Below are 24,006 nucleotides of genomic sequence, written 5' to 3'. Positions count from 1 at the left end.
TATCAGCCCATAGCTTTGCTAACATCAAATGTTCTTTGTATTTATATCTAATTCAGATATGCACACCATTTTAGTGACCACTGGATGCTGAATGATGTCGTTTGAATATTATATGCAAGTCGCTTTTCTAGATGCTGTTTGTGGCTTGCGGTCCCCCAGGCTCTCTTCATATCTACATGTTATGTGATTTGACAGCCAGTGGGCGAAACACAAACTGATTCCCTACATGTTTATGAAAGCAGGTCAAATGTAATCCAGTGGAATAGCCTGCTCTCGTGCATGTTTTTTTTTTTGTTTTTCTCTCACGTGTATTCATACTCGGATCTGGGTTAGAGGGTTAGTCCAGAGAGCAGCTTCAAGTTAGGCCACAGTATGTATGTTTATGTGAAAGGTTTATGTGTATTCGCTCCTCCTCTTCATTTGGTTTTCAATGGGTTCTGCAGAGCATATCATTTCACTTGGTGGTCTTAATGTTTTCATAGACCTGCCCAGGAATCATATGGTGTTCTGTTTGGTTGATGGATTGCTGTCATGTGACTAATTTAACAGCCTTAGGGGTTATGCTGATGTTCGTTCATAGAAGCACCATTGTCATATTTGGTCCAGCAGGGCTTTTAATCTGGAATAAGCTTCTTAAGGCAGCTGTGAGAAACCATCTCTTGCCGTGCGTGTTTGAAGCCTCACCACATTTCCATGCTTGACGATCAGAGATTCTCCAAAAAAGGAAGAGGATGATTATTTTTAGAAGATGAAGAGCCCATCGTTTTGGATATCAGTTTTTAAACCTGTTGTTTTACATTATGGACTAAACAAACCCTTGAGATGAAGATGAATTTGCCTTATTTTGTTTGGTCTATTCATGAAATATCAGTCGTGCAGGAGATGTATCTGGTTGACTGTTGATCTGGCTTGTGTTTAAAGCCCAGCACAATGCTGATTCTGTGTACCTGCTATCTCATCCTGATGTACATTTCCCTCTACCTGTCTCTCAATCTCTGGCGCAGCTTGCTCACTTTAGACAGTGCCGGGCAAAAAGCGAAAGTTTGAGCACGCAGAAAAAGACGCCGAAGAGGAAGGGCCAGACTGTCCAAACAAATGAACGGTCTGCGCAAGAGCGCCAGCTAGAGGAACCAAAGACAGACAATTATCATGGAGAGCTCAACAAGGAACCCTCAGAGGTGTGCTTTTAATTTTAAAGGGGCTATATGTTAAATATGTTGTCTTGATCACTTTTTTTTTCTTTTTTTTTTGTCAATGTGGGAATAGCTTGTAACGATTTCCAGGGTTGTCTATGAAAACCTGTAGATTGATTTATATTTCAAGCAGTCGTGACGCTTTTGCCAGGAAAATCAAAAATATGTGGAGTTTACATGCGTGCCTGAAAGCCTCATGTATCGAATGCTTATACAATGTTTAGGTTAATGCTAAAAGAGCTATTCTTTACTGTAATGTCAATATCATGCAACGAGAAGGAATTAAAGGGATACTTCACCCAAAAATGAAAATTCTGTCACCCTCATGTTGTTCCAACATGAGGTGATGCAATAAGGAGAAAGCAGTATAGATGCTTTTTTTCTTAAATGCCAAATAAACTAAGTTTAATTTTTATCAGGATTCCTGATCTCCAAAACGGTTTTATTTATAATGGTTCTAGAGATGTAGAAAATGGTCATTTTATATACTGAAATATGGCACACACATTTTTATTAGCGTATTTATGATATGGCCTCTTTAAGAAGTGGGTCAGTTTACGCTTTCACTTCATTGACTTTGAGGGCTTGGATACTTGATTATGTGAGTTTTAACTTCTTTACATGTTATTTAGACATTAAGCCTGCAATGTCACATGCAAATAGCCTGTGCACACCAATACAGAAAATTTCAAATCTATAGCATGTATATTTGTGTTCCCCATCTGAAAATAGGTCATTTAGCATAACACGGCTAAGGGCAATGTAGTCATGGTAACTGTAGAAAAATATGCATGTTTGTCTGAACGTTTAGGCATCACTCAGACCTGATGGCACAGACAGCAGTGTTCCAGAGGTCCATCAGTGCAGCAGAGAGGATGATGAAACTGATTCCCAGGAACAGAGGTCCTCTTCTGGGTCTCTGGCAGAGTCAGAGCTGCATGATCAGGCAGAGGACGAACTTGCAGAAATGATTAAAGTTGCACATACTGGCAAAGAACAACTTGAGGTAAACGTATACCCTTTAACACACAAGACAGAGCTTTCAGATATTTTCATGCATGTTTGGTACATTTATCATCTATGAGATCAGGGCCCGTATTCCTTAAGATTCTAAGAATCCTTTTAGAGAGCTCCTAATTTAGCTTAATTTCTAACTAGGAGTCTTATCTTAAAAGTGATTCAGGACTAATCTGAGAGCAACTCTGAGCGAGGAAATGACAAAAACTTTTATTTTAGTGAGAAGGTGGGGCTGACCCCTTTGCTAGCTATGACACATTCTTTTGAAGACTGTGATTGGTTGGTTGTCAAGAAGGAAATAAAAGAGCGCTTTTAAGAGTAGGGTAAATTATAAGCATTCACTTTGAAATTACAGGCGTAGTTTTTCCTGTTTTACCGTTTTCGCTCTCTCGCTTTCTCTCTCTCACACACACACATAATATATGTATATATATTCTTTATTTTTTATTTACCATGCTGTCATACTTACCGTATTTTATAGGAAATGAACAGAGACATAGCCTAATAAGTGCTGTAACAGACCCAAATCATCACTGCTGCATAGTTGCATTTTTCCAGTTGCCAAATATGTTAATGTAGTGATTACGTCCATTCCTGGCGCTATGGCATTTCAGCGCGGTGTCTGAGTTGTTAGCATGTCTCTAATAAGATTGGCCACAAACATGATCCCTGCACGATCTAATGTGTCGCGTCTTATTAACTCACTGTCATGCATTGCGTGCAACATTTCTTCTCCCTCTTCATGTTTCGTCCATTTTCTCCGCTGCTAAAGAATCTCTTAAGCCCCTTAAAAGTCCTCGTCCATACTTCCAATTTTGGACCTTAAGACCTCTTTTAAGGCATTCTGAATTACTTTTTTCTTTACTAGGATCTTTTCTTTAATTTAAAGCGGAAACGCCCACATTTCTAAGAATTTTCTTATTAGGAGCAACTCTTAGCACTAAAATGTTTCATGAATACGGGCCCAGAAGCATAACAGGCACAGTAGCCTGTTTTAGCAATATTTGTGTGTGTGTGTGTGTGTGTGTTTTAAACCACAGTAATCTCAGCTGTGTGGAGACCATGTCTACCACTCTTTTCTTCGATGATGTTGTATTAAAAGATTCAGTTGAAAGTGTGTGTCTGTGTGCAGCAATGTTTTTTTTCATAATGGAGCCATTATCCTGAAATAGAACAGAGAAAGATTCTCTCCAAACTGGGTTACACCTGTCTTTTTGAATGGATTTATATGTGGTCACGGTTATGCATGAATCTAGAATCCTGAGGCAGAGTTCTGCTTTCTGGAGCGTAGTGTTTATCATAATTGGTTTGCTTGAATTTTAGAGAATTCATTTTTAAAACCTTGTGATGGTGCAGAGGGAAAGGAGAGACAATTAAATTTCATGGATGAGGTTAAATGTATCCTCATTCCGTGTGTTCATTCCACTCACAGATTTAAGGATTATCATTTCTTGCTCCAGGAAGCCTAGAAGTGTTTGTGCTTATTCTGTATAATGTAACTGGTTGGCTAGAGTCCAATTTAAAAATATTGTAGTTGTGAATGTTATTTACAGATACTTAAAGCATACTATTGGAATTACTTAATTCTTCACATAGCAATTACAGGCTGCAGTGGAGAAACGGAATGAGATCATATCACAGCTTAGTAAGAACCTGCAGGTGGCGCTGCAGAGCAGAGACCAGGTGCAGCTGGAGGCACAGCAACTCACTGGTCAGATTCAAGCACTACAACGGCAACTACAGCAGGTAAAGTTCATAGTTATTAAAAAATAAAATTTTATATTTCCTATAGTCCTCGGCACGGATTCATTCAAACAGATTTAATGTAAGTGGAGTAAGTTTCCCTAATGGCCAAATGAACAAAACGTGTTAGTTCTTAGTCCCCATTTTGCAACTAAAGTCTAAATGAATGAAATGTAATACAACTTGCAGGCTAACGAATATCTACGTAGCAAAAGTCAAGGGTGTGTGGATGTGACCCAGGCTGCTCAGAATCAGCTGCATGTACAATTGGAGGAGTCGCAACAGGTTAGGACATGTCTTTTTTTTTAACAGTTAAGCTTTTTATTTGAAGCAAAATATGCACGTTTGTTTTATCAACATGTATTTGTTCCATTTGTTTTATAGATGACCAAGGAACAACAGTGCCTCTTGGCCCAAAAAGAAACTGAGATCACAGACCTACAACAGAAATTGTGTGTCATGGAAAAATCCCTCTCTCAGCTTCAACATGCCTTTACCCAGAGAAGTGCTGATCAAAAAGATCTAAGGCTTGACATGCATGGTGGTTTAGATTTTTCCATTATGAGCCCCCTGTTCCTGGATAATGGTCCTGTCTCAGACTCTGAAGCTTTAATGCAAAGCCTTAGAGCTGAGCTAGAGGAAGAACGTAAGAACCGCCAGCGAGCTCAAGAACAAGTAGAAGCATTTCAGAAGAGGGTACAGAGTCTGGAGAATGAGAAGACCCTGATGGAAGCTCTTCTGGCTGCTGTTAATGAAACGCAAGCTCAGGAAGCCCAGAAATATAAAGCAGAGAAAGATGAACTGAACCAAGAAATGGCTAGATTAGATAACCTTGTGAAGGAGCTTCAAAATCATCTTCATGAAGAGGAAGAGACAGGACGTCATATGCGTTCCAAATATGAAGCTGATATTTCCAATTATGATCTAAGGCTTCAGACTCTGGAGGAAGAAAGGGAATTGAATGTAGCCCAGCTAACCGAAGCTCACGAGGCAGCCCTTAGCCGCCAGCAGAAGGAGCACTCTGCCGAGATCCATCGCATCCAGGAGCTGCTAAACCAGGCTCAAAGTCAACATACTAATTCTCATCATAATGTTTCCAAAGACTTTGGTGCAGATGTACCCTGGAACAAAGTCTCCAAAGAGCACTACAATGAAGAGACAGCCACTGAGAATGCTGTCAGAGATGACTATAGTTTTGACATCTCTGCAGGGGGTTTCCAGGATGTTCTTATGGAGCGTTACTTGGCCTCTGAAGGGCCTCAAGAATGCTCATTAATTGAAGGGAGTGTGGAGGAACAGAGCCTGATGGAAACCTCTGGGACGTCTAGGTTTGAGCTAGATAGTGAGGTCATATTTCACGCTTCAGATGTCCCTAACAATGTCACATCTGATGGCGATAAGTCTGAGCCAGAACTGTCTGTTGTTCATGGCATTGAAGTGCCCCAACCTGATGAAATGTCCTTCACTGATGCCCAGTGGCAAAACTCAACCTCGGTCATTGAAGAGCTGAATGAGAGCTCGGGCACTATGGACTTGGCTAAAGAGCTTCTGATCCAGCAGTGCCAAGACCTGTCAGAGCAGTTAGAAGAGCGGGAACGGCAGCTTGAGGTTCTTCAAGAGGAGGTTCGGCACTCTGCTGAAGAGGTTGAGGAGGCACGGGAGCGTTGGAGCAAAGCTTCGGAGGAGCTGGAGGAAGCTAAGTGGGATTTGGAGATGGAACGTGAGAAAAGAATTCAGTATGAGGAAGTTATAAGCCAAAAAATGCATGAAGAAGACAACCTCAAGAGCATACTGAGTCACCTGCAGATCCAGAAACAGGTGCAGCATCAGGACAATGAAAGATTAATGCCTGACAACACTGATTCCAATAAAACCTCAATCTTTTTATCTGTAGAGGAGATGTTAAAGGAACTAAGGGAGGAAAATGCCCAAATGGTGCTGAAACTCAAATGTCAGGAACAGCTAGTGAAGGATGTCCATGAACAGAAAGCAACTCATGACTCTATAAATAGTGAGCTTTCCTCATTGCAAGCTCAGAGAGATGAATTTCTACTTCAGCTGGAGCAACAAAAGGAAAAACACCAAGTTTCTTCAGTGCTGCTTGGTCAGAGGACCCTGCAGGTGGACCAAGCTAATAGTGAGCTTCAGCAGCTCAAAGCTGAAGTAGAGGAGAAGGTTAGACAGTTGCAGGACTTGGAGAAAGAGAAGACAGACCTAGAGTCTAAACTAATGTGCCTTAAAGAGAACCTCACCAACATGGAAGAGGAGAAAGCTACCCTTGAAAGACGTCTCCAAGCTTCAGAGGACCAAGCAAAGACAATGGAGAAAGTTCTTGAATCAGAACTCAAGAACTTTGAGGTTTGAAACTTAATTGCTCTTTTGAAATATAGCATATTTAATGTATAAGCTATAGTATAAAGTATAGTGAGAATGAACAAATGCATAAATTTGTGTAGTAAAAAAAATTTATATATATGCACGCGCATGCACACACACACAAATGTGGTCCTCCAACTAACTCATATCTGTCTCTCTAGCACCAAATTGAATCAAAGGATGCAGAGCTCAAGGAAGCACAAGAGAAGGCAGAAGAGGAATACATGGAGAAGGAGAGTGCCTTAATGAAAGAACTCGTCATAGTCAAACAGGATCTGGAAGAAAGACAGAAGCATCATGAGGAGGAGAAGAAAATTCTGGAAGAGAAACACCAGAAAGAGGTGAGAACCAGGTTGTGACTGACTATGGGAGAATGCCCATTTAAAAGGATAGCAAGTGAAAAAGGCACATTGAGTGAAGATAATTGAAAAGTTGAGTTGTATGAAATTGTGCATGCTGTACATAACAGTTGATATCTTTGTTTTTTCTACCTCCAGGTTAAATACTTAAATGTACGTTTTGAGCGTGAACTTTCTGAGCAGTCTGCTCGTCTGGAAGATGAGCAGAAGAGACAGATCAGCATGATTAAACAGGTTAAACAACCTATTAATTAACTTTATTTACCCTAGCAATGTGACCTGCCACACATCTATATGGCTCATATGAATCTCTTAATTCGTATACACTGCTTTTTGTCGTAGGTCTATGAACGAGAACATGAGAGGGAACTGATGCAGCTGGCTGCCCAACATAGTGAGGAAATTGGCAGACTTAAAGATGAGCTCTCCAGGGAGCTGCAAGATGGACTGGAGACTGCACACCAGGCTGAGCTACTCCAAACACAAGTACTTGTTTGATTTAAGGATTTTTATTTTTTTCTCCTGGGGTATGTTTTGGAATGTAATGCTGACATGCTGCTCAATATATAGTGTTCAAAAGTAAAATTCTGAAAGGAAGAAATTAATACTTATACTCAACAAGGATGCATTAACTTGAAATGTTTCAAAAGATTTCGGTTTCAAATATATCCCATTCTTTTGAACTTTATATTAATTAAAAAATCTGAAAAAAAATTATCTGAGATTGTGACGCTGAAGACTGACGTAATGGCTGCTGAAAATTAAGTTTTAAAATAGAAAACTGATATCTTACTGTGTTGCGATTTTTAATATTTTACATTTTTTCAATGTATTTTTGAACAAAACAAATGCTACCTTGGTGAACATAAGAGACTTTCAAAATAAAAAAAAAAAAAAAATCTTACCGACCCCAAACATTTGAAGAGTAGCCTCCTGTGTAATTGTAATATTCTAAGAAATGGAATGCAGCATTGCATTGGTTTTTTAAATATTTACATAAATTCTTCACACGTTTTGCAACTTAAAATTATAAAATTAGATGCATTCTAATTTAATTTAAACAAAAAAAAAAACAAAGCATGGAGCTGAATGTGTTCCCAATTGAAGTGTAACCCCCACCAATTAATGGTATTACCCTCCATGTAAATTAACATAATGGAAATGCCTTATTCTTGGGCAGTTGCCTACATCTCTAGAGCAGCATTAACACAGGAGCTCAGCAGCTGGCTATGACCTCTGTGTCTGACAAGAAATATGTGTGCTGCCTTCCTAATAGCAGTACAGCAATATGCCATTCTAAACATACCCATGTTCTAACTGCTTTCCTTCAGTTATGCCCTAATCAAAATTCTACAGTCAAGTTGGTTGGTTTTACTGTTTATAATCAGAGCCAGCACAACCTGGAGCTTGAAGCCTTGCGTCTGAGTTTGACCAACTTGCACACTGCTCAGCTGGAGCTTTCTCAAACCAACATGCAGAAAGATAAGGAAGTGGCGCTCAGCGAGCTGCAGACCATGTTACGAGAGAAATGGGCACAGGAAAGCGCCATGCTGCAGACACGCCAACAGTTTGAGCTGGAGCGAATCCGGGAACAGAGCCGAGAGCAGGAGCAACGAAACCAACGAGTGCACCAGCAAGAGATTGGTGAGGGTTTGGCTTGGTGTTTAATATCAAAATGTTATTATGTTGGCTTGGCGAAGACTGGACCGTTTATACAGCTATAATGGGCCTACATAAAACAGAATTAGGACATTAAGCTAAACAAAAAAAACACACCGAGGTTGCAGTCCTGTTCCGTTTTAGCTTGTAAGTTCAAGAATCATGCATACATCTTGAAAAGCTGCACGTCATTATTTTCAGAAAATTCTCCCGATTAAAAAGAGACCAAATTTGCCATTTTCCGTCGATCAGATCGAAAGATTTCGTTCATACAGCTGTCACACATTACAGGAAAAACAGCTTCACGTTGCGTTTTTATTCTTAACTTCACGAAACTTGCATAGATTATTTTGCATCCAGCTAGCCAACTCTGTTGAAGCTGTTTTTCATAGCTAGTATGCTTTTTATTAGAATAGAATATAGCAAGGGTTCATATAAAAATACTGTTGTATGTACATCAAATGTACATTTGATTTTTTTTTCATTTCTGGATCTAAACACCTACCTAAAACCGGCTCTTTTATACTATTGTTTGCAATTTGTTTATCGCACAATTTAACTGGTATCTACACTGTTATTTTCATAATAAACTTGTTTGTTTGAATAGACAATTACAGCGGTCTATAACAAATATTACCAGGGTTCGTACAAGCTGCTTAAAATGCCAGATGTTTACTTGATGTTTAGTTATTGAAATGAATGAAAACATTATGAATGAAATTGGTGTTTATTTTTTAGTTATGACAATTTTGGTTGTCGTGAAAGCCTTCTTCATTAAAATACAAAATAGCAAGTGTCTATTGAAAATTTGATGGTCAACAACTGTCATACTTCTTTTTTTTTTTCTTTTTTTTTTATCATTATATTGTTTATATATCTTATAATTGGTAAATAACCACTTAACAAGTCACATAATAATAAATAATTACTGCTTAAAATTACAATATTATAAGTAAACTAATCATTAAACATTTGTAATCATTCAAAAAATATTGGTAATTTCATCTTAATGTAGTTCAGAAATGAACATAATGCTAATATTGTCCACACGAGGGAGCCACAGGATAGCAAATACTTCAAAGACTTTGAAAATGTTTGTTATGTTTCAAGTGACTGACTAAAAAAAATTCATGTAAATTCATTCCATTATCATGAACTTTAATAATGCTTAAATATGGTAAATATGCAAGAACTGTAATCTACATACCATTACTTTTTATCTTATTTTAATGGTATTGACAGTATATTTCTGAAGTTGTCACACATAACTTAATGTACGTCCAACTGAAGGGACACTATATTAGTTATCTATTTTCATACGGTGCATATAATAGTACTCTTATAAGGACTCACAATATACTTGAAAAGAGAGATGTCCATTGTGTAATTACATCATCTACACAAACCATTGTGATTGGACTCCAATGATCGCCTTGAGTTAAACTGTTGTTTCAGGTACCCTCTGTGATGTTGCCCACAACGCTTTGGTGACGGGACATTGAAATAACAAACAGGAAAACAATAAATGGCATTGCTTATTTTGCATCCAGCTAGCCAACTCTGTCCAAGCTGTTGTCATAGCTTAGTAGGCTTTTTATTAGAAAAGAAAATGGCAATGGTCGGCACCTCAAGAACGCTGGACACACAAGTACTCTGGCTCTTTTGCAGAGGCCAAGCCAACATTAAAGTTCGTTTTTGAACTTTAGCTTCTAGTTCTTTGTAGTATTACTTTATAACTGTGGCATTGCAGAGGGATGTGCGTTTTTGATGGTTATGTTCTTTCACCATATAGATAATCTGAATCAGGAATGGGAGAGGAGAGTCTTGGAAGAGAAGTGCTCAGTGGAACAGTTGCAGGCCTGTAACCTAGAGGTGAACTTTTTTTTTTTTTCTTTTTTCAAAGGACAAACATGACCCACTGAGATATTGTGGCTTGCCAAGAAATAGGTGTGAAACCGATTTGTGCTAGGGATGTGCAACAGCGATGGAGTACTCTGCCGTGACAGCGATGATCGATCATGAAAACAATGACCGGGGGGGGGGGTCTGATTGGTTATAGTAACACTTTGGGCGGCACCCTGCATGAGCTCTGATTGTTTAGCTTGCAAGAGCATGCGGTTCAAGAGAAGAGAGAGAAGCTTGGCTTTGAAGTCAGGTAATGATGTTTGGGTTAGCTACATGCATATCTGATTAATCTAATATAGGATGCGTTGGGATATTAACATTTATTTACATGTAGCTGAATGCTCTGCATATTACCAGTGTTTAGTTTCATGTTCAAATGCAATGCCTGGTATTGAGTTATTTGAGACTGTCATATTGCTTTTAGATGTTTCTTTTTCAAAATTACTGATCCTATAATAATGCAGCAGTGATTTTTTTTTTTTTTTTTTTCGTCATATTTGTTCAACAGTAGGCATACTTCAATTAAAATTTGTTTTCCTACTTCGTATGGCTTCGAAAACATGCAGGTGATTTTAGGAATCACTTGATAATGTAGATGAAAATATAGCACAAATCTCCCATAAACATTAATGACAAGCATTATAATGAGAACTTTATAGAATGTGAAATCTATAGTGAATTCTGTCCTTGCCCGTGTTTCAGCGCGCTGTTGAAAGTGCATCATGGCTGGAGCTCTCTCTCTCCCTCTCTCTCGCCGTAGCGCGTAACTTAAAGTTCACTGGCATATGCATCCTTTTTTGCAGATACAAGTTGTAATGTTACGTTTGTTATGTTTCTAAGTTATCTGATTAATATCACAGGAAGTGTCATAGAACGGGTTTCAGTTTATTGGCATAAAGTCAGCTTCACCTCAGGCAGCTATTCTTTTTTTAGATGCTTCTTTTTTTAATAACATTGCTGCATCATAATCATAATCTACCATCTAATCGTGTTCATGTTTTCATGTCATATTTTTATTTTTAACATTCATTTTCATAACAGTCTTAAGATATTTTCATTATCTCTATTACAGCCATGTCCTGCCCCCTGCACACGCCCCCCCGAGTAATCGTTTTTGAAACCTATCGATGATCGAAATAAGAAATTGCCAAAAATGCCCATCCCTAATTTGTGCAGTAAGACGTTTTCTTTTCTCCATAGGATCTAAAGGCAGAGTGGCTCTTGGAGGCTGAGAAGGTCAAGAAAGAATTCCAGAGTCAATTAAATGATGTACATCATAAACTAAGTGAGACCCAGGCGGCCCTTACTGAGGCTGAAGTAGCTCTTTCAGAGACACTGGGTAGGCTAGAAGACCTGCAGCATTCCAGGGATCAAGACATTAAGAATCTGGAAAAAGAGCTCAACCAGGCCTTGACTGACAGAGATGCTGCTGCACGTGAGTGTCACTTAAACAATTGTGTGAACTAAGTCATATTGAAAGTGATCGTTTTTACAACTAGCTTGTTTGGAGTGTTCGTTTCAGAAGCCAGTGGTTTTTCTCCCTTACTTTGGTTTAAGCATTTGCGAGCACAGCATAACAAGTGGTTCGATAACACCTGAACAACGTGGGCTTGGCTCAATTGAAAACTCTGGAGTAGTTCAGTTGTGGTGAAAGCATTGCAGCCCAAATGCATTTTGAGATCAAGAAGAAAGTGCAATATTGTAACAACTCTGTTTCAGACCAAAGCAAACAATCAGCAAGTCTGAAATTCCCTAAATTCCCGTCCTTTCCTCTTCAGGTGCAGTTGAAGAGTTGGTTGCATGTCACAAGGCGGCACTGCAGGAGCAACTGGAACGTTCTCGAGCCCTGGAGCAGAAAGAAAAAGAGTTGAAGCAAGAGGTGCCATGCACATGTGGCATTTGTTGCAACAAAATTGCAATGCAAATGTTTTATTTTTGTTTGTACTGAGGCAATGTCTTTGTGAAAGGTTGACCGTCTGCAGTCAGAAAAGGCAGAACTGAAGACCAGTTCAGAACAGGAGATCTCAAACCTCTGGTCCCAGCTGGAGAGCATGAGAACCAACAGACAGGAGTTCGGAGGCAAGCTGGGCTATTTCCCTTTAAACCATTTTCTGTTTTTGAACATATCTATGGGCTTAGACTGCTGTATTGTCTTATTTATTATATATAATAAAACCAGTTTTATTTCCTCTGAATTGATGTTTGTTTTGAGCAAAGTTCCTATTTAGTGTTGATGTGAACTACAAAGACCTGTAATTCTTTCTATGTAGAGCTGAAAGAGCAGTTGCTAGCACGCTCGTCGCGGGTTGATGACATTGAGCGACTAAAACAAGAATTCGCTCAGCAGCGGCAGGAAATCAAAGAGCAGAATGAGATAGAGCTGGAAAACCTCCGCACCTATTTCGAGCAGAGACTCCGGGTCACCGAAGAGAGTCATCGGGAAGAAATCGTACTCCTGCAGCTGCGCCTTGTAGAGGGAGCCCTGGAGGACTCGGTGCTCAAGACTGGAGATGCAAGGTTTGCTTGGATTTCCTGTTTCTGGGGTTATAGACTTGTGTTAAGGCCCAAGAGTATATTTTAGTGTCGTTAGTGATGCTGTAATTAAAAATTTTGCTTTGTGTTTGTGCTTGCATTTACATTATACAGTTGAGAATCATAGATCCCATTTTAACCTGATACACCTAGTTTGATCATCACCTCGGATTGTTATCCGTATCAGGTGTAACATTGGTACTTGTATCCTAAGCAGTGTAGGTGAGGAATAATACAGCTCCAGTAATTCATCCTGTTCTAGAAATGACCAAACCAGGGCCCGCAGTCCAAACTTTGCTTTTTGATTCGACCTACCATGCCATTTCACAATTGTTTTTTCCATTGAAATGTAGAGAATGTAAGTAAATTTAATTAAAACATTTTTAGTTTTAATGTAATCTAAATAAAGGCCCGACATTTACTTTTCAGCCCAAGCGAGTGCATAGTTGAATAAATAGGTTGTTCATTTGTAACAATGTTGTTTTGTAGCTTTCTTTCAGAAGGGAAGAGTGACGATGACAGGAATGATGCTATGGAAGAGATCACAAGACAACTAGAGAAATACAAGGTAAATTGTGTTTTAGTTGGTGTTGAATTTTGAGATACACTTCATAAAATCAAATTTACCCATAATTTACTTGTTAATGTTGCAGCAGTTCACATTTTCAAATAAAGGTCTTCCTAATCTTTCAGCAATTTCAAATGACCACCATTTATTAGTATTATAAGTTGGGAACAAGCTGATGCATGTATGTGTTCTTTGCAAGTACTATAACTAGTGGTCGACCAATATATCGCCTGATATTTGGAATTTTTCAAATATTGGCATCGGCCAATAAGTTTTCCTGTTTGGCTGATGCGTTCAAGGCTGGACTTTTATTTTGACGGCACTGAGAATGGCAGCACCTGAGCACACAGTGCTCACAGGCTTTGTCCAAATACCTACGCTTGCAGTCTTTGGACCACTTGACTACTTAAATTACGTATTTCCTGTATTTGGCCCAAGTGTTCAAGTGAGGATGGAGACCACAAGTGTGTCCAACTTTTCATTACCTGATGGGACACACACTGTAAGTGTTTACATAGCTTTATTTTTATTTGAAATACTTTGCATTTTAAAGTCAACTTGCACAGTATAACTCGCACCTATAACATGACAATTTTAATTTGTGGTGTTTGTAATTAAATTCTAACAAGCAGTTGCAAATGTCGTACAAAATAAATATCACCACTACTCCTCTTTGCACCAATAAAACGTAGAAACACTGTTTTTCTACCAAATTATTTGTAATATCTAATTATTATAAATATTTAACTTGCATTGGAAAGGTTTCTGTGACCTCTCGTGAGATCTCAGCAAAAAGTCTCACGATTTATTTCCAGAACATGATGCATGATACACTTAGCCTTGAATAGCGCTCCGGAGCGTGGATTTAGTGTGTGTTAAGGGCTCTCCGCTTTGCCGTTTTTAAGACCAGGGACAGTCTTGCACACTTACTTCCTGTCGCGCGTGCGTGCTCTCAAGTGGCCAAGACCGCAAGTGTGGGTATTTGGACAAAGCCACATTCTCCCTGACTCATTCTTATTAGCTGTTGTCGTTAACAATTCCGTATTCTGTCTAATACGGATAGAAGTCTGTCTAATAATCTGATAGAACGGTTAAACAAAGGAATTAAAAAGTATTATAACGATTGCTTTTATATTATTAGTAATAGAAAGACGAACATTATAATACTTTCTCGTTTGCCGTCAGCATTCAGCAAATATGCATTTATATAATTTAAACAAATCTTTGAATGACTAATGAACATTTAATTTCACAAGCCTTATAAACTTAGTCAAATCCAGCTGTGAGATCTTGTGAAGTGTTCATTTGTATCCTGTATGATCGCGTGTGCTCTGCGTGATAGTCGATCCGTGTGTGTGCGGACAGGAGGAGAGTTCAGCTTCACTGGAGACGTGCGTTTGACAAACTTGTGATTTCAAATTATGCTGCGCTTTATGCATTTGCCCACTGTCATATTTGTCATTTTCACTTTGTGCTGTATGTAAAATGAGTGTTACCTTGGCTTTATTTGAAAAAATACGATTCCCAATGCACACAAACTTCCCAGAATACTGAGTGCCCTGTTGGTTACAGTGTTAATTGTGTTTTTATAAAACTTTTTGAAAAAACTGTCATCTAAGGTGTGTTTATTTTACACATTTATTTTTTTTATCGATTTTGAAATGTGTTAAATATTAAAATAAAATTATATCAACATATCGGCACCGGCTGTCAAAAAAACCAGTGTAGTTCGACCACTAACTATTACTGTGTTGGTGTGTTTGCAGGAGGACCTGGATTCTCTAAGGCTGCAGTTAGAGGAGAGACATCAACAGGAACTGGAGCAGCTGCGGTCCCGCATGGCTTTGACTTATAAAGAAGAACTACTCCAGGCTCGCACTGAGCTTACCGAACGATACTACAAAGACATTGACCAGCTCAACACCAAACATGCCCATGAACTAGAACAGCTCCGTGCCAAACTCTCAGACAACCATATCAAAGGTAAAGCTTTGTTGAGTGTGCTCCAAGCTTTGCGTTTTCAATTAATAATTTTTTTGAACACCCTAGCAAACATTTTAATTGTAAAATTTAGATTTAAAAATATTTAATTGCAATTATTTCACAATATTACTGCTTGTTTTTTGTTTTGTTTTGTTTTTATAAATGCAGCATTAGTATTCTCAAAAACACCCTCAAACTTCATATAAAAAATATATATTAAAAAATGTAGTTTTTTTTTCTTTCTCATCAGAAATAAACAAGATACGTCTACAGTCTGCACAGGATGTAGCGAGGCAGGTGGAGGCTGAGGTGAAGGAGAGGACTCGTGAGCACCAGACCAAGGTGACCCAGCTGGAAACCCAGCTCTCATTAATGCACTCAGAGGAACTGGAGAAAGTGGTGGTGCAACACCGAGAGCAGCTCAGACAGATGGAGGAGACAGTAAGTGTGTTCATAACAGCAGGCCTTTATACTTGGTACAAAAGGGCTTTGGTGAAGATTGTTGCCAAAGGCTGGTACCAAGCACTGTCATATGGCATAGAAGTAGTGGTCATGCTGTAGACAGATGAAACTCGTGCTGATTTTTGTGGAGACCCTTTAGCAATACTGTGACATTATCAGTATCAAAGTTGTCTTTATGAATAAGGTTCTTTTTATTGAGCACCTTATTATTTTCCTGTTAAAGCATCAGAAAGATGCTGCTGAAGAGATGAGGGTGCGTCTTGATGCGCAGAAGGCAGAGAGGAATCATGTGAGTGAGGAGTTCACTAAGGAGCAGGCCCAGCTGAGGGAGCAACTCCAAATTCAGGCTGAGCAGCGCTTGGCATCGGAGAGAGAAGAGCTTCGGAGATCTGCCCTGAAAGAGAAAGAGGAGTTGGAGCAGAGGCTTCTGGAGGTCCAAAAACTCCTTGATGTGGAAAGGGAGAAGCTTCAAGCACTGCATAAGAGTCTGGAGTGTGAAGAGAGCCCTCAGGTGGTAGCGTTGAAGCAGAAACTCCAGGCTCAATACGACCGAGAGATGTCCACTGCAAAGAGCGCCATGGCAGCAGAAGTGAAAGAGCTGAATGTTCTACTCCAGGATCAGATGGAGAGCAAGCTACAAGAGGCCCTCTGCAGGTCAGAAACTGCATTACACTAAAACTCCATACATCAGTGGTCGGCAACAGGTGGCCCGTGGGCCAAAAGTTGCCCACCAGCAATAATATCTGGCCTGCGCCCGTAGCCAGATTATTTTGATAGCGGCTGGTTCTGAAATAGATCTGTCATGACAGCAACAGTTACTGTTCAACAGTTCACAATCAGAGTAGTCTATGTGAGCGGAGCGCTGGTGGAGCGGTGTGATTTTGGATGGAGCGAGGAGCGGATTTTTTAAAAGTCGGAGCATCGTGGTTTTCATGCGCTCCATCACCGCTCCATCACGAGTACAATTCATGCCAACGACCCATAATATAACTGCATATTTAGCAAGAATTCACATGTTAAACATATTTGGCTAGCTAGATAAAAAATGATGTCTCAAATCAGAAAGAATGTGAAGGCTATGATGTCAAAATGGACATGAGCGGGAAGTTATATTTCTCAAGGAATTTATTTGTTCCTTCTGAATATTTTCATCTGACAGCTGACTTTTGTTTTCTCAGAATTGCGTGATATAAACTCGCAATTGTGAGAACATGCCACCCCCCACCCCTCAAAACTGGACTTTAACAAGTTTATATCTCGCAATTCTGTGAAAAACAAATACAAATCCTTTTTGGCCCGATGCCAAACTTACTTGCCGACCCCTGCTATACATGTTAATACCATTGGCAAATGTGATCCAGAGGAGCTTATAAGTTAAACTTCAAGACCTATTACTATCATCTATACTCCTTAAAGGGATCCCCGGGTATTAAGACATGTATAGTTTAATATTACGTAAATGATGTCTCATTTAAATGTAGTAGAAAACCCATGAAAATGTATGTTATTTAAAAAAATCGACATTGTTTTTGTACAATGGGGGTGCCATTATTTTATGTGCACAGTATATTCTGCATCGATGACGTCAAATGGTTGCACTTGGTGAGCTACTGGCGCTTTTTACCGCTACACAGCTCAGAAAATGAAATATTGATACGATAACACATTGTGTGGCTTTTGGTTGTAATTTTTAGTAGAAGGGCAACAAGAGAAGCAACGTGAGACTAAGACTTCACTGCTTTCCTAGTGATAAGAAGAGGAGAAAAGAATGGGAAGATGTCTGTTGACGAATAAAACTTCCTAAAGACCTGCTTCTTTTTTCTCTCCACTTTAGCCCTGATGCCTTTGAGCCTTTTAGTAGACCACAGCTACTGAAAGAGATTACAAACTGCTAAAACAAAACGCTAGATGCCGTCGGTTAGGATGTAAACATGCCACTGCTAATCATGAAGCGCGGCCGCTATAGGAGTTTCTCAGCGCTCATTTCCTATACTTATATCCATCGCCACCTGTAAGCTCTTTCAGTAGCTGTGGTCATCATATCAGTATTTTAATTTCAGAGTTGTCTATTTTGAGGTGTTGTGGTAAAAAAAAAAACAGGTAGCGGCAGTAGCTCACCGAGTGCAACCATTTTACGTCATTAAACCCCACCCCACCCCCCCCATAGTCCAAAATATGTATGAAACGATGTGATGTGTATATATATTTATTTATTTTTTTTTTTTTTTATTTTTTTTTTTAAATAACATAAATCTTTAATGGGTTTTCTACTACATATCTTACTGAAGTAAGAGACATCATTTACGTTATATTAAGCCATACAAGTCTTAATACCCAGGAATCCCTTTAATATTGCTTATACTTTGTATTTTATTTTAAAAGCAGTCTTGTTGGTACCAACTTTTTCTAGTGCGATTTAAAAAAATATATATATTTTGTCAGAACAATGTACAACAAAATGGAGAGTGGATGGAGTAAATGTGCTCATTATCATCTGTATGTCATATGTAGGCACCAAGAACAGCAGAAACAACTGGAAGATAAGTTGACCCTTCAAAAAGATGCTGCCCTGGGTCAACAGAAAGAACAGCATGCTGTGGAGCTGCAGGTCCAGAAAACACTCCAGGACCAGCAAGCGGCACAATTAGAGAGTCTTGAAAAGGAGTGTCAGGAACTCAAAATACACCACCGGGAGGAACTGGAATCCCTGAGGACCAATCACAAAATGGCCTTAGAGACTTTGGAGATGGCGCTTACAAATAAACACAAGGTAGAGCTCGACAGATTGGAGGCTGTCCTTCAGGAGACCAACCTGGCACAGCTTGAAGCTCAAGAGGCGGAGCTTCAGACACGACACAAGCAGGAGAGGGAGGAGCTTGAGGAGAGGCTGTTGGCAAATATGGATACACTGGAGAGCACGTACTTGAAAGAAATCCAGGCAGTACGGGATGAGAAGGAAAGAGAACTGCGTGACCTTGTAGAACACTATACTGAAGAGATTGAGAGGGTGAGAAAGGAGGAGCAAACCATCAGAGAGGACCTCAGAAGTGAGCTTGCTAAGGTCCATATGGATAAATTCAGTGCCATGGCAGCAGAATTGAATCAAGCCCATCAGGTAAGCACAGTAATGGAGGGATGTTTTTTTGGTGCAAGTTTAGTTCATTGGAAAATTTATTGCAGGAGCAACATCTTGTGTGTTACCTTGCTTATGCAGACAGAGATCTCTGAAGCTGTTTCCTCTCAGAGGGCAGCTCTGGAGGATGAGCATCGATCTGCTTTGGAAGCTCTTCAGCAGCAAGTAGTTGCTTTTGAAAAGCAGCATGGCGCTGCCCTAGTGGAGATCACTGATCTTGCTGCTGCAAAGGAAAAGCAACACGAGCAACAACTGGATGTGCTGCCTATTCAACATCAGCTACAGTTACAAGTATGTGTTCAGGAGGACACGAACAATGTGTCATTTTCATTTAGATATGTTCAGCCTTTAGCATGGATTTAGCATAGATAAAGTAGTCTTATGTTTAAACTGTAAGAAGATAAGAGCTTCTTTCATTAACTCTCCTCTCTACCTCAGGAGTTAAGAGGAGTGTCTGCCAGGGAGCTGGAGGCTCTGCGTAGGGAATTAGAGGAAGAAGCGTCAAGGCAACGCCTCCACTTCCTGGAAGAGGCCGAGCTTCTCAAGTGCAAGTCTGAGGAGCTGCTTCAGGAGAAAATTGCGCAGTTAAAGGTGAGTGGGGAGCTGTTAGTTTTAAAGTAGCTGTATTCTACACTCCCATTTCCCATAAGTGAATGTGTGTTGGTCAAGGCTTCTTGCACCTAAAGTTTCTTCCACCCCCTTTTTAAAAAAAATTCATCTCTGTGACCCTTTTAAGCAGGCTGGCAGGGTCCCTCTGGGTCTTTAGAACATCTTAATGTCTGAGTGTTGAGTGTGGTCAAATTTATGGCCATAACTAATCTTCAATATCTTCAATCGTATACTAAAAGGATGGGAAAAACATGAATCGCAATATCTTCTGATGACCTTTTTATATCTAAGAAAATGAACACATTCAGTATATTTTTACTACTATTGACACAATCCGTTTATTACTTTTAAACGCGTTGTATCAGCAAGACCCAATATCAATATCTAATTCATATGTATTTACATTAACACATAAGTACATGTTTCCTGGTTTAAGTAAAATAATCTGATGGACATGTAAGACCTATTTTGTTATGGTTATGTATGGTCAGTGTTAATTTTAAATGTGCATGTCTTTTTATAAAAACAAAAAAGTCTGCAGATACCCTGGGCTGGGCCAAGCGGAATACTCTATAGACAGTAATATGTAAATCCAGAGTCAATGCTGATTGCGATTTGATTGGCTGAACGCATACCATAAGAACTTAAAAAATAAATAAAAATGCTGTTTAAAAACTAACTCGACAAACATGGAAAATAGTGATAGATAGACCAGTTATTTTTCTATCTTCCGTCCTCCTTGGGATAGTTCACATACAATTGCTGGTCCCCGTTGACTCCCATAGTATATGGAAAATAAATAAAATACCATGCAAGTCAATGGGGACCAACTGAAGGTGAACCATCCCTTTAAATGATGTAGCTGTTTGCTGGCTTGCATAACTTTAGAGTTATGTCAGTGTAATTTCCCAGGAAAATTGCCCTTGGGAAAAATTTAGTTTGCTAGGTGGCTAGTTCTGATAACTGAATTGTAACTGCCCTATGCAAAAACTCCTTTTAATATACCATCTAACTAAGCACTGATACCAAATTAGACTTAAGAAAGAGTATAGCTTGTTCATAGCCTGCTTTTTTAGCCTGTCGCAAATAGCTTGCTTGTCTCTCCAACTCATACAAGTATTCGTTCCTCATTTAATTTAACTTATAAAACTTGCTTTTGATAATATTTTTACAAATTGTCTATGTTGTCATTATTGTTGTGACAATGTTTAGTATATGAACATATGCATATATGCTACTCTCATAGACACGGTTGTCATAGACATATGAACAATAGCTAAGCTTATTGGGGGAGGGAGTTAACATCTGGAGCAGGGGGACGGTCCGCTCTAAGCTCAAATAAATACTAATCCCCACCCTGTGCTGTACATTATGTCCTCCATCATTCACAGTAAACATTTTCTCAAGATCGGATGCTGTCAGACATTTATGTTTGACCTTGTAGAGCTGTGCTCTGTCAGCAAAGGGGCTTGGTTTGTCAGTTGGCCACTTTTCCATTGGGGCATTAGAGAGGTCCTCTCTCAGTATTAATTCTACAGATGGGAGGAATTGTAGGGACACGAGAGTGATGACTGGCTGATTGAGGATTTGAGGTTTGTGTGGGTCTTTTTTGTGCATTACAAATTTTTTCTGTGATTTTTTTTTTTTTTTTTTTTTTATTTTTTTTTTTTTTTTTATCAATGATCTCTTAATTCTTTATGGGTAAGTTCTGATCTAACCATTTGGCTTATGTCTGTTTTGAAGATGAGAATCTAATGCTGAGAAGTGATAATCATTACTTCTCTACCCGTTTCTTCAGAGTTGGCCTTGATTTGTATGTGCATCTTTCAGGAGGAGAGTGACCAGGAAAAAGCTGTTGCTCTTGAGGAGCTGGAAAAGACTTTAAGACAGCAACACGAGCAAACTGAAATCGCCTACAGTGACAAGATGAGCCAACTCAATGTGCAACTACAGCAGCTGGACACTGTTGTGTCACAGGTACAACACAATCAATTGGTCAACTCGCCATACAGCTACAGCAAATAAGAACAGTCAGCTCAGTGTAACACACTTGAATATTTAATTGAACCTTTGCTTCACGTATTCGGTATTATTTTAATTCTTTACTACTGACAAAGAAAACACAAGCACTATAAAATAGCGCATACAAATTTTTTAAGTTTTTCAATGTTCATTTAATTTTTATCTAAAGCCTTGAATACACCTATAGAGATTTTTGTACCAATTTGCAGTCTGGATGAGTTGACACTAGTTGCTTTAAAGGGATAGTTCACCCAAAAAGGAAAATTCAAAAGTCATTAATTACTCACCTTCATGTCGTTCTAAACCTGTAAAACCTTCTTTCACCTTCGGAACACAAATGAAGACATTTTTAATGAAATACAAGAGCTTTCTGACTTTGCAAGAGAATAAATTGTTGAATATTATTATTGTTTTCTTTGCTCACAAAGTATTCTCTTAGCTTCATAAAATTAAGGTTAAACCACTGGTCACATGGACTATTTTAACAATGTCCTTAATACCTTAATGGGCCTTGAATGTGGTAGTTCCATTGCTGTCTATGCAGGGTCATAGAGCTCTCGGATTTAATAAAAAATATCTTAATTTGTGTTCCAAAGATGAACGTGGGTCTTACGGGTTTGGAATGACATGAAGGCAAGTAATTAATGACAGTTTTCATTTATGGGTGAACTATCCCTTTAAGTCAGATTTTGGGCAATTAGATTTTGTAGGAGTGTGTATGATGGGCACAGATTTATTTATTTATTTAAAGCTTCAGACTTTGAATCCATCCAGTTGGAGGATATCAAATATGTTTGATATTTTGAGCCAATTTTAAAACCGTTTTTATTTGTCATCTAGCATCGAGGCGTATGTCTTGCGTGAGTTTGCTGTTTTTGAAACTACTTAAAATGTTCATGTCTTCAGTCATTTGATGCCTGATTTTTCTCAAACCATTTACAAAGTCGGCAATTTTATGATGCCTAAAATCGGTTAAAACTGATTTTTAAACTTGTGTAGTGTATTAAAGCCTTGCGTAAAGATTCATGTATCACGAAATGAAAGAAAAAAAAAAAACCTCTAATGCTTTACAGTCTAAATTACTTCAATATTTCTGAACAATCATCATTTTCTAGTATTCATAATTATAATATTTTAGAATAAGAAATAATAATAAAAAAAAAATTAAGGCTTTTATTCTTATTAGCAGTGGGTGGGACCGCAACAGTGGTTCTCGATCACCTTCATATACAAAAAGGTTTTAAAGAATCTGGTTTTCCAGACAGTCGAGTTGCTATTTTAAGGGGGTGTTCAGGATGCTGGTGTACACACGAAGTTGTGGGTGGGAATGGTAACAAAGGGCCTAGCTAAGCTTCGGTAGGGCAGGTTGTTATGGTTACATCTTTGCATGCCTTTTGGCAGATGAAATACACCACACATTCTTACAGGAGCCTTATTTAAATGCACACTACATTGTCTGATCCGCTTTTGCTGCTGTTTTCCCACCACTTTTTTTGGCTTTGAATACTTAAGACTCAAAACAAGCTGTAGAACTGCGGGACCATCCACAGACTGACATGTTTTCTGTTTACTTTGGCAGCAAGCTTATTTTATGAGGCTTCTAGAAGTTAACCTCTTCCTTATTTGTTATTTGCATTGATGCCTCTTGAACAAATGCTTACGCGTTTCTTGGCTGTGTGATGACTGGTTTCCTGTCTGTGGCATCTCTTCTACCTCTTCCTCAGCTGCGAGCGGAGGTGAGCGGGCTTCAGGTGGAGCTAGAGGGTAAGCGGGCAGAGATGGACACGCTGGAGACGCTCCTGCAACGCAGAGACCGGGAGAACCAGGAGGGAGACAATCTACTAGCCATGCTAAGATCAGACCTCAACACTGCCACACAGCAAAGGTCAGCTGACCTGCAGGATACAGAAAGAGGGATTTTGTGGAACTAACTGACAGTCTGCATACCGTTTTAGAGAACAACCTTGTTTTCATACTTTGAGTTGATCAGTAAAACCTTTGATTTTGTCCCTGTCAGACAAGACTTGCAAACAGCACGTGACAAACTACAGCGGATGCTAATAGAGATGCTTCGAATCACTATGGCAACGGAAGAGCACATCAGTCACAAGTTAGGGGTTTGTGTATCAGGTGGTCAGGCTGGAGACAAAACGCTCCGCTCTAGGACAGCCAGCAGTAGCCATGATTCACGTGAAATAGGTAAGTTTCTGTTAGTCTGCTGAATGAAATCTATATTGATCACCCACTATTAAAAACAGTGTCCAATCTTTTGATTTATAAAAATATTTTGTATATAAATATTTAAATGGATAATTCGCCCCAAAAATAAAAATGGTCATTTACTCACCTTCCACTTGTTCCAAATCTGTATGAGTTTCTCATCTTCTATTGTGTTCAGCAGAATATTTTTTAAGGATGTTGGTAACCAAACATTTGCTGGTAGCC

General features: G+C 39.1%; 1 protein-coding gene across 2 annotated transcripts in view; it reads left to right on the top strand.

The window, feature by feature from the left end:
- LOC306879018 (pericentrin-like) overlaps positions 1 to 24,006 on the top strand; it is a 48,524-nt gene that overhangs the window by 1,605 nt on the left and 22,913 nt on the right. For both annotated transcript variants that reach the window (XM_079431683.1, XM_079431682.1), the window contains exons 2-25: positions 1,005 to 1,178; positions 2,005 to 2,199; positions 3,807 to 3,956; positions 4,143 to 4,238; positions 4,338 to 6,311; positions 6,491 to 6,670; positions 6,827 to 6,922; positions 7,031 to 7,174; positions 8,077 to 8,332; positions 10,140 to 10,219; positions 11,453 to 11,687; positions 12,031 to 12,131; positions 12,220 to 12,331; positions 12,523 to 12,769; positions 13,274 to 13,352; positions 15,119 to 15,335; positions 15,586 to 15,776; positions 16,021 to 16,451; positions 18,309 to 18,912; positions 19,012 to 19,221; positions 19,369 to 19,521; positions 21,370 to 21,516; positions 23,286 to 23,446; positions 23,579 to 23,760. In XM_079431683.1, coding sequence (XP_079287809.1) covers positions 1,005 to 1,178; positions 2,005 to 2,199; positions 3,807 to 3,956; positions 4,143 to 4,238; positions 4,338 to 6,311; positions 6,491 to 6,670; positions 6,827 to 6,922; positions 7,031 to 7,174; positions 8,077 to 8,332; positions 10,140 to 10,219; positions 11,453 to 11,687; positions 12,031 to 12,131; positions 12,220 to 12,331; positions 12,523 to 12,769; positions 13,274 to 13,352; positions 15,119 to 15,335; positions 15,586 to 15,776; positions 16,021 to 16,451; positions 18,309 to 18,912; positions 19,012 to 19,221; positions 19,369 to 19,521; positions 21,370 to 21,516; positions 23,286 to 23,446; positions 23,579 to 23,760 — 6,415 coding nt within the window. The remainder of the gene's footprint in view (positions 1 to 1,004; positions 1,179 to 2,004; positions 2,200 to 3,806; positions 3,957 to 4,142; positions 4,239 to 4,337; positions 6,312 to 6,490; positions 6,671 to 6,826; positions 6,923 to 7,030; positions 7,175 to 8,076; positions 8,333 to 10,139; positions 10,220 to 11,452; positions 11,688 to 12,030; positions 12,132 to 12,219; positions 12,332 to 12,522; positions 12,770 to 13,273; positions 13,353 to 15,118; positions 15,336 to 15,585; positions 15,777 to 16,020; positions 16,452 to 18,308; positions 18,913 to 19,011; positions 19,222 to 19,368; positions 19,522 to 21,369; positions 21,517 to 23,285; positions 23,447 to 23,578; positions 23,761 to 24,006) is intronic.

This window comes from Barbus barbus, assembly GCF_936440315.1.
Source record: "Barbus barbus genome assembly, chromosome: 13".
NCBI classification, from domain to species: domain Eukaryota; kingdom Metazoa; phylum Chordata; class Actinopteri; order Cypriniformes; family Cyprinidae; genus Barbus; species Barbus barbus.
This window is presented reverse-complemented; position numbering and strand designations above follow the sequence as displayed.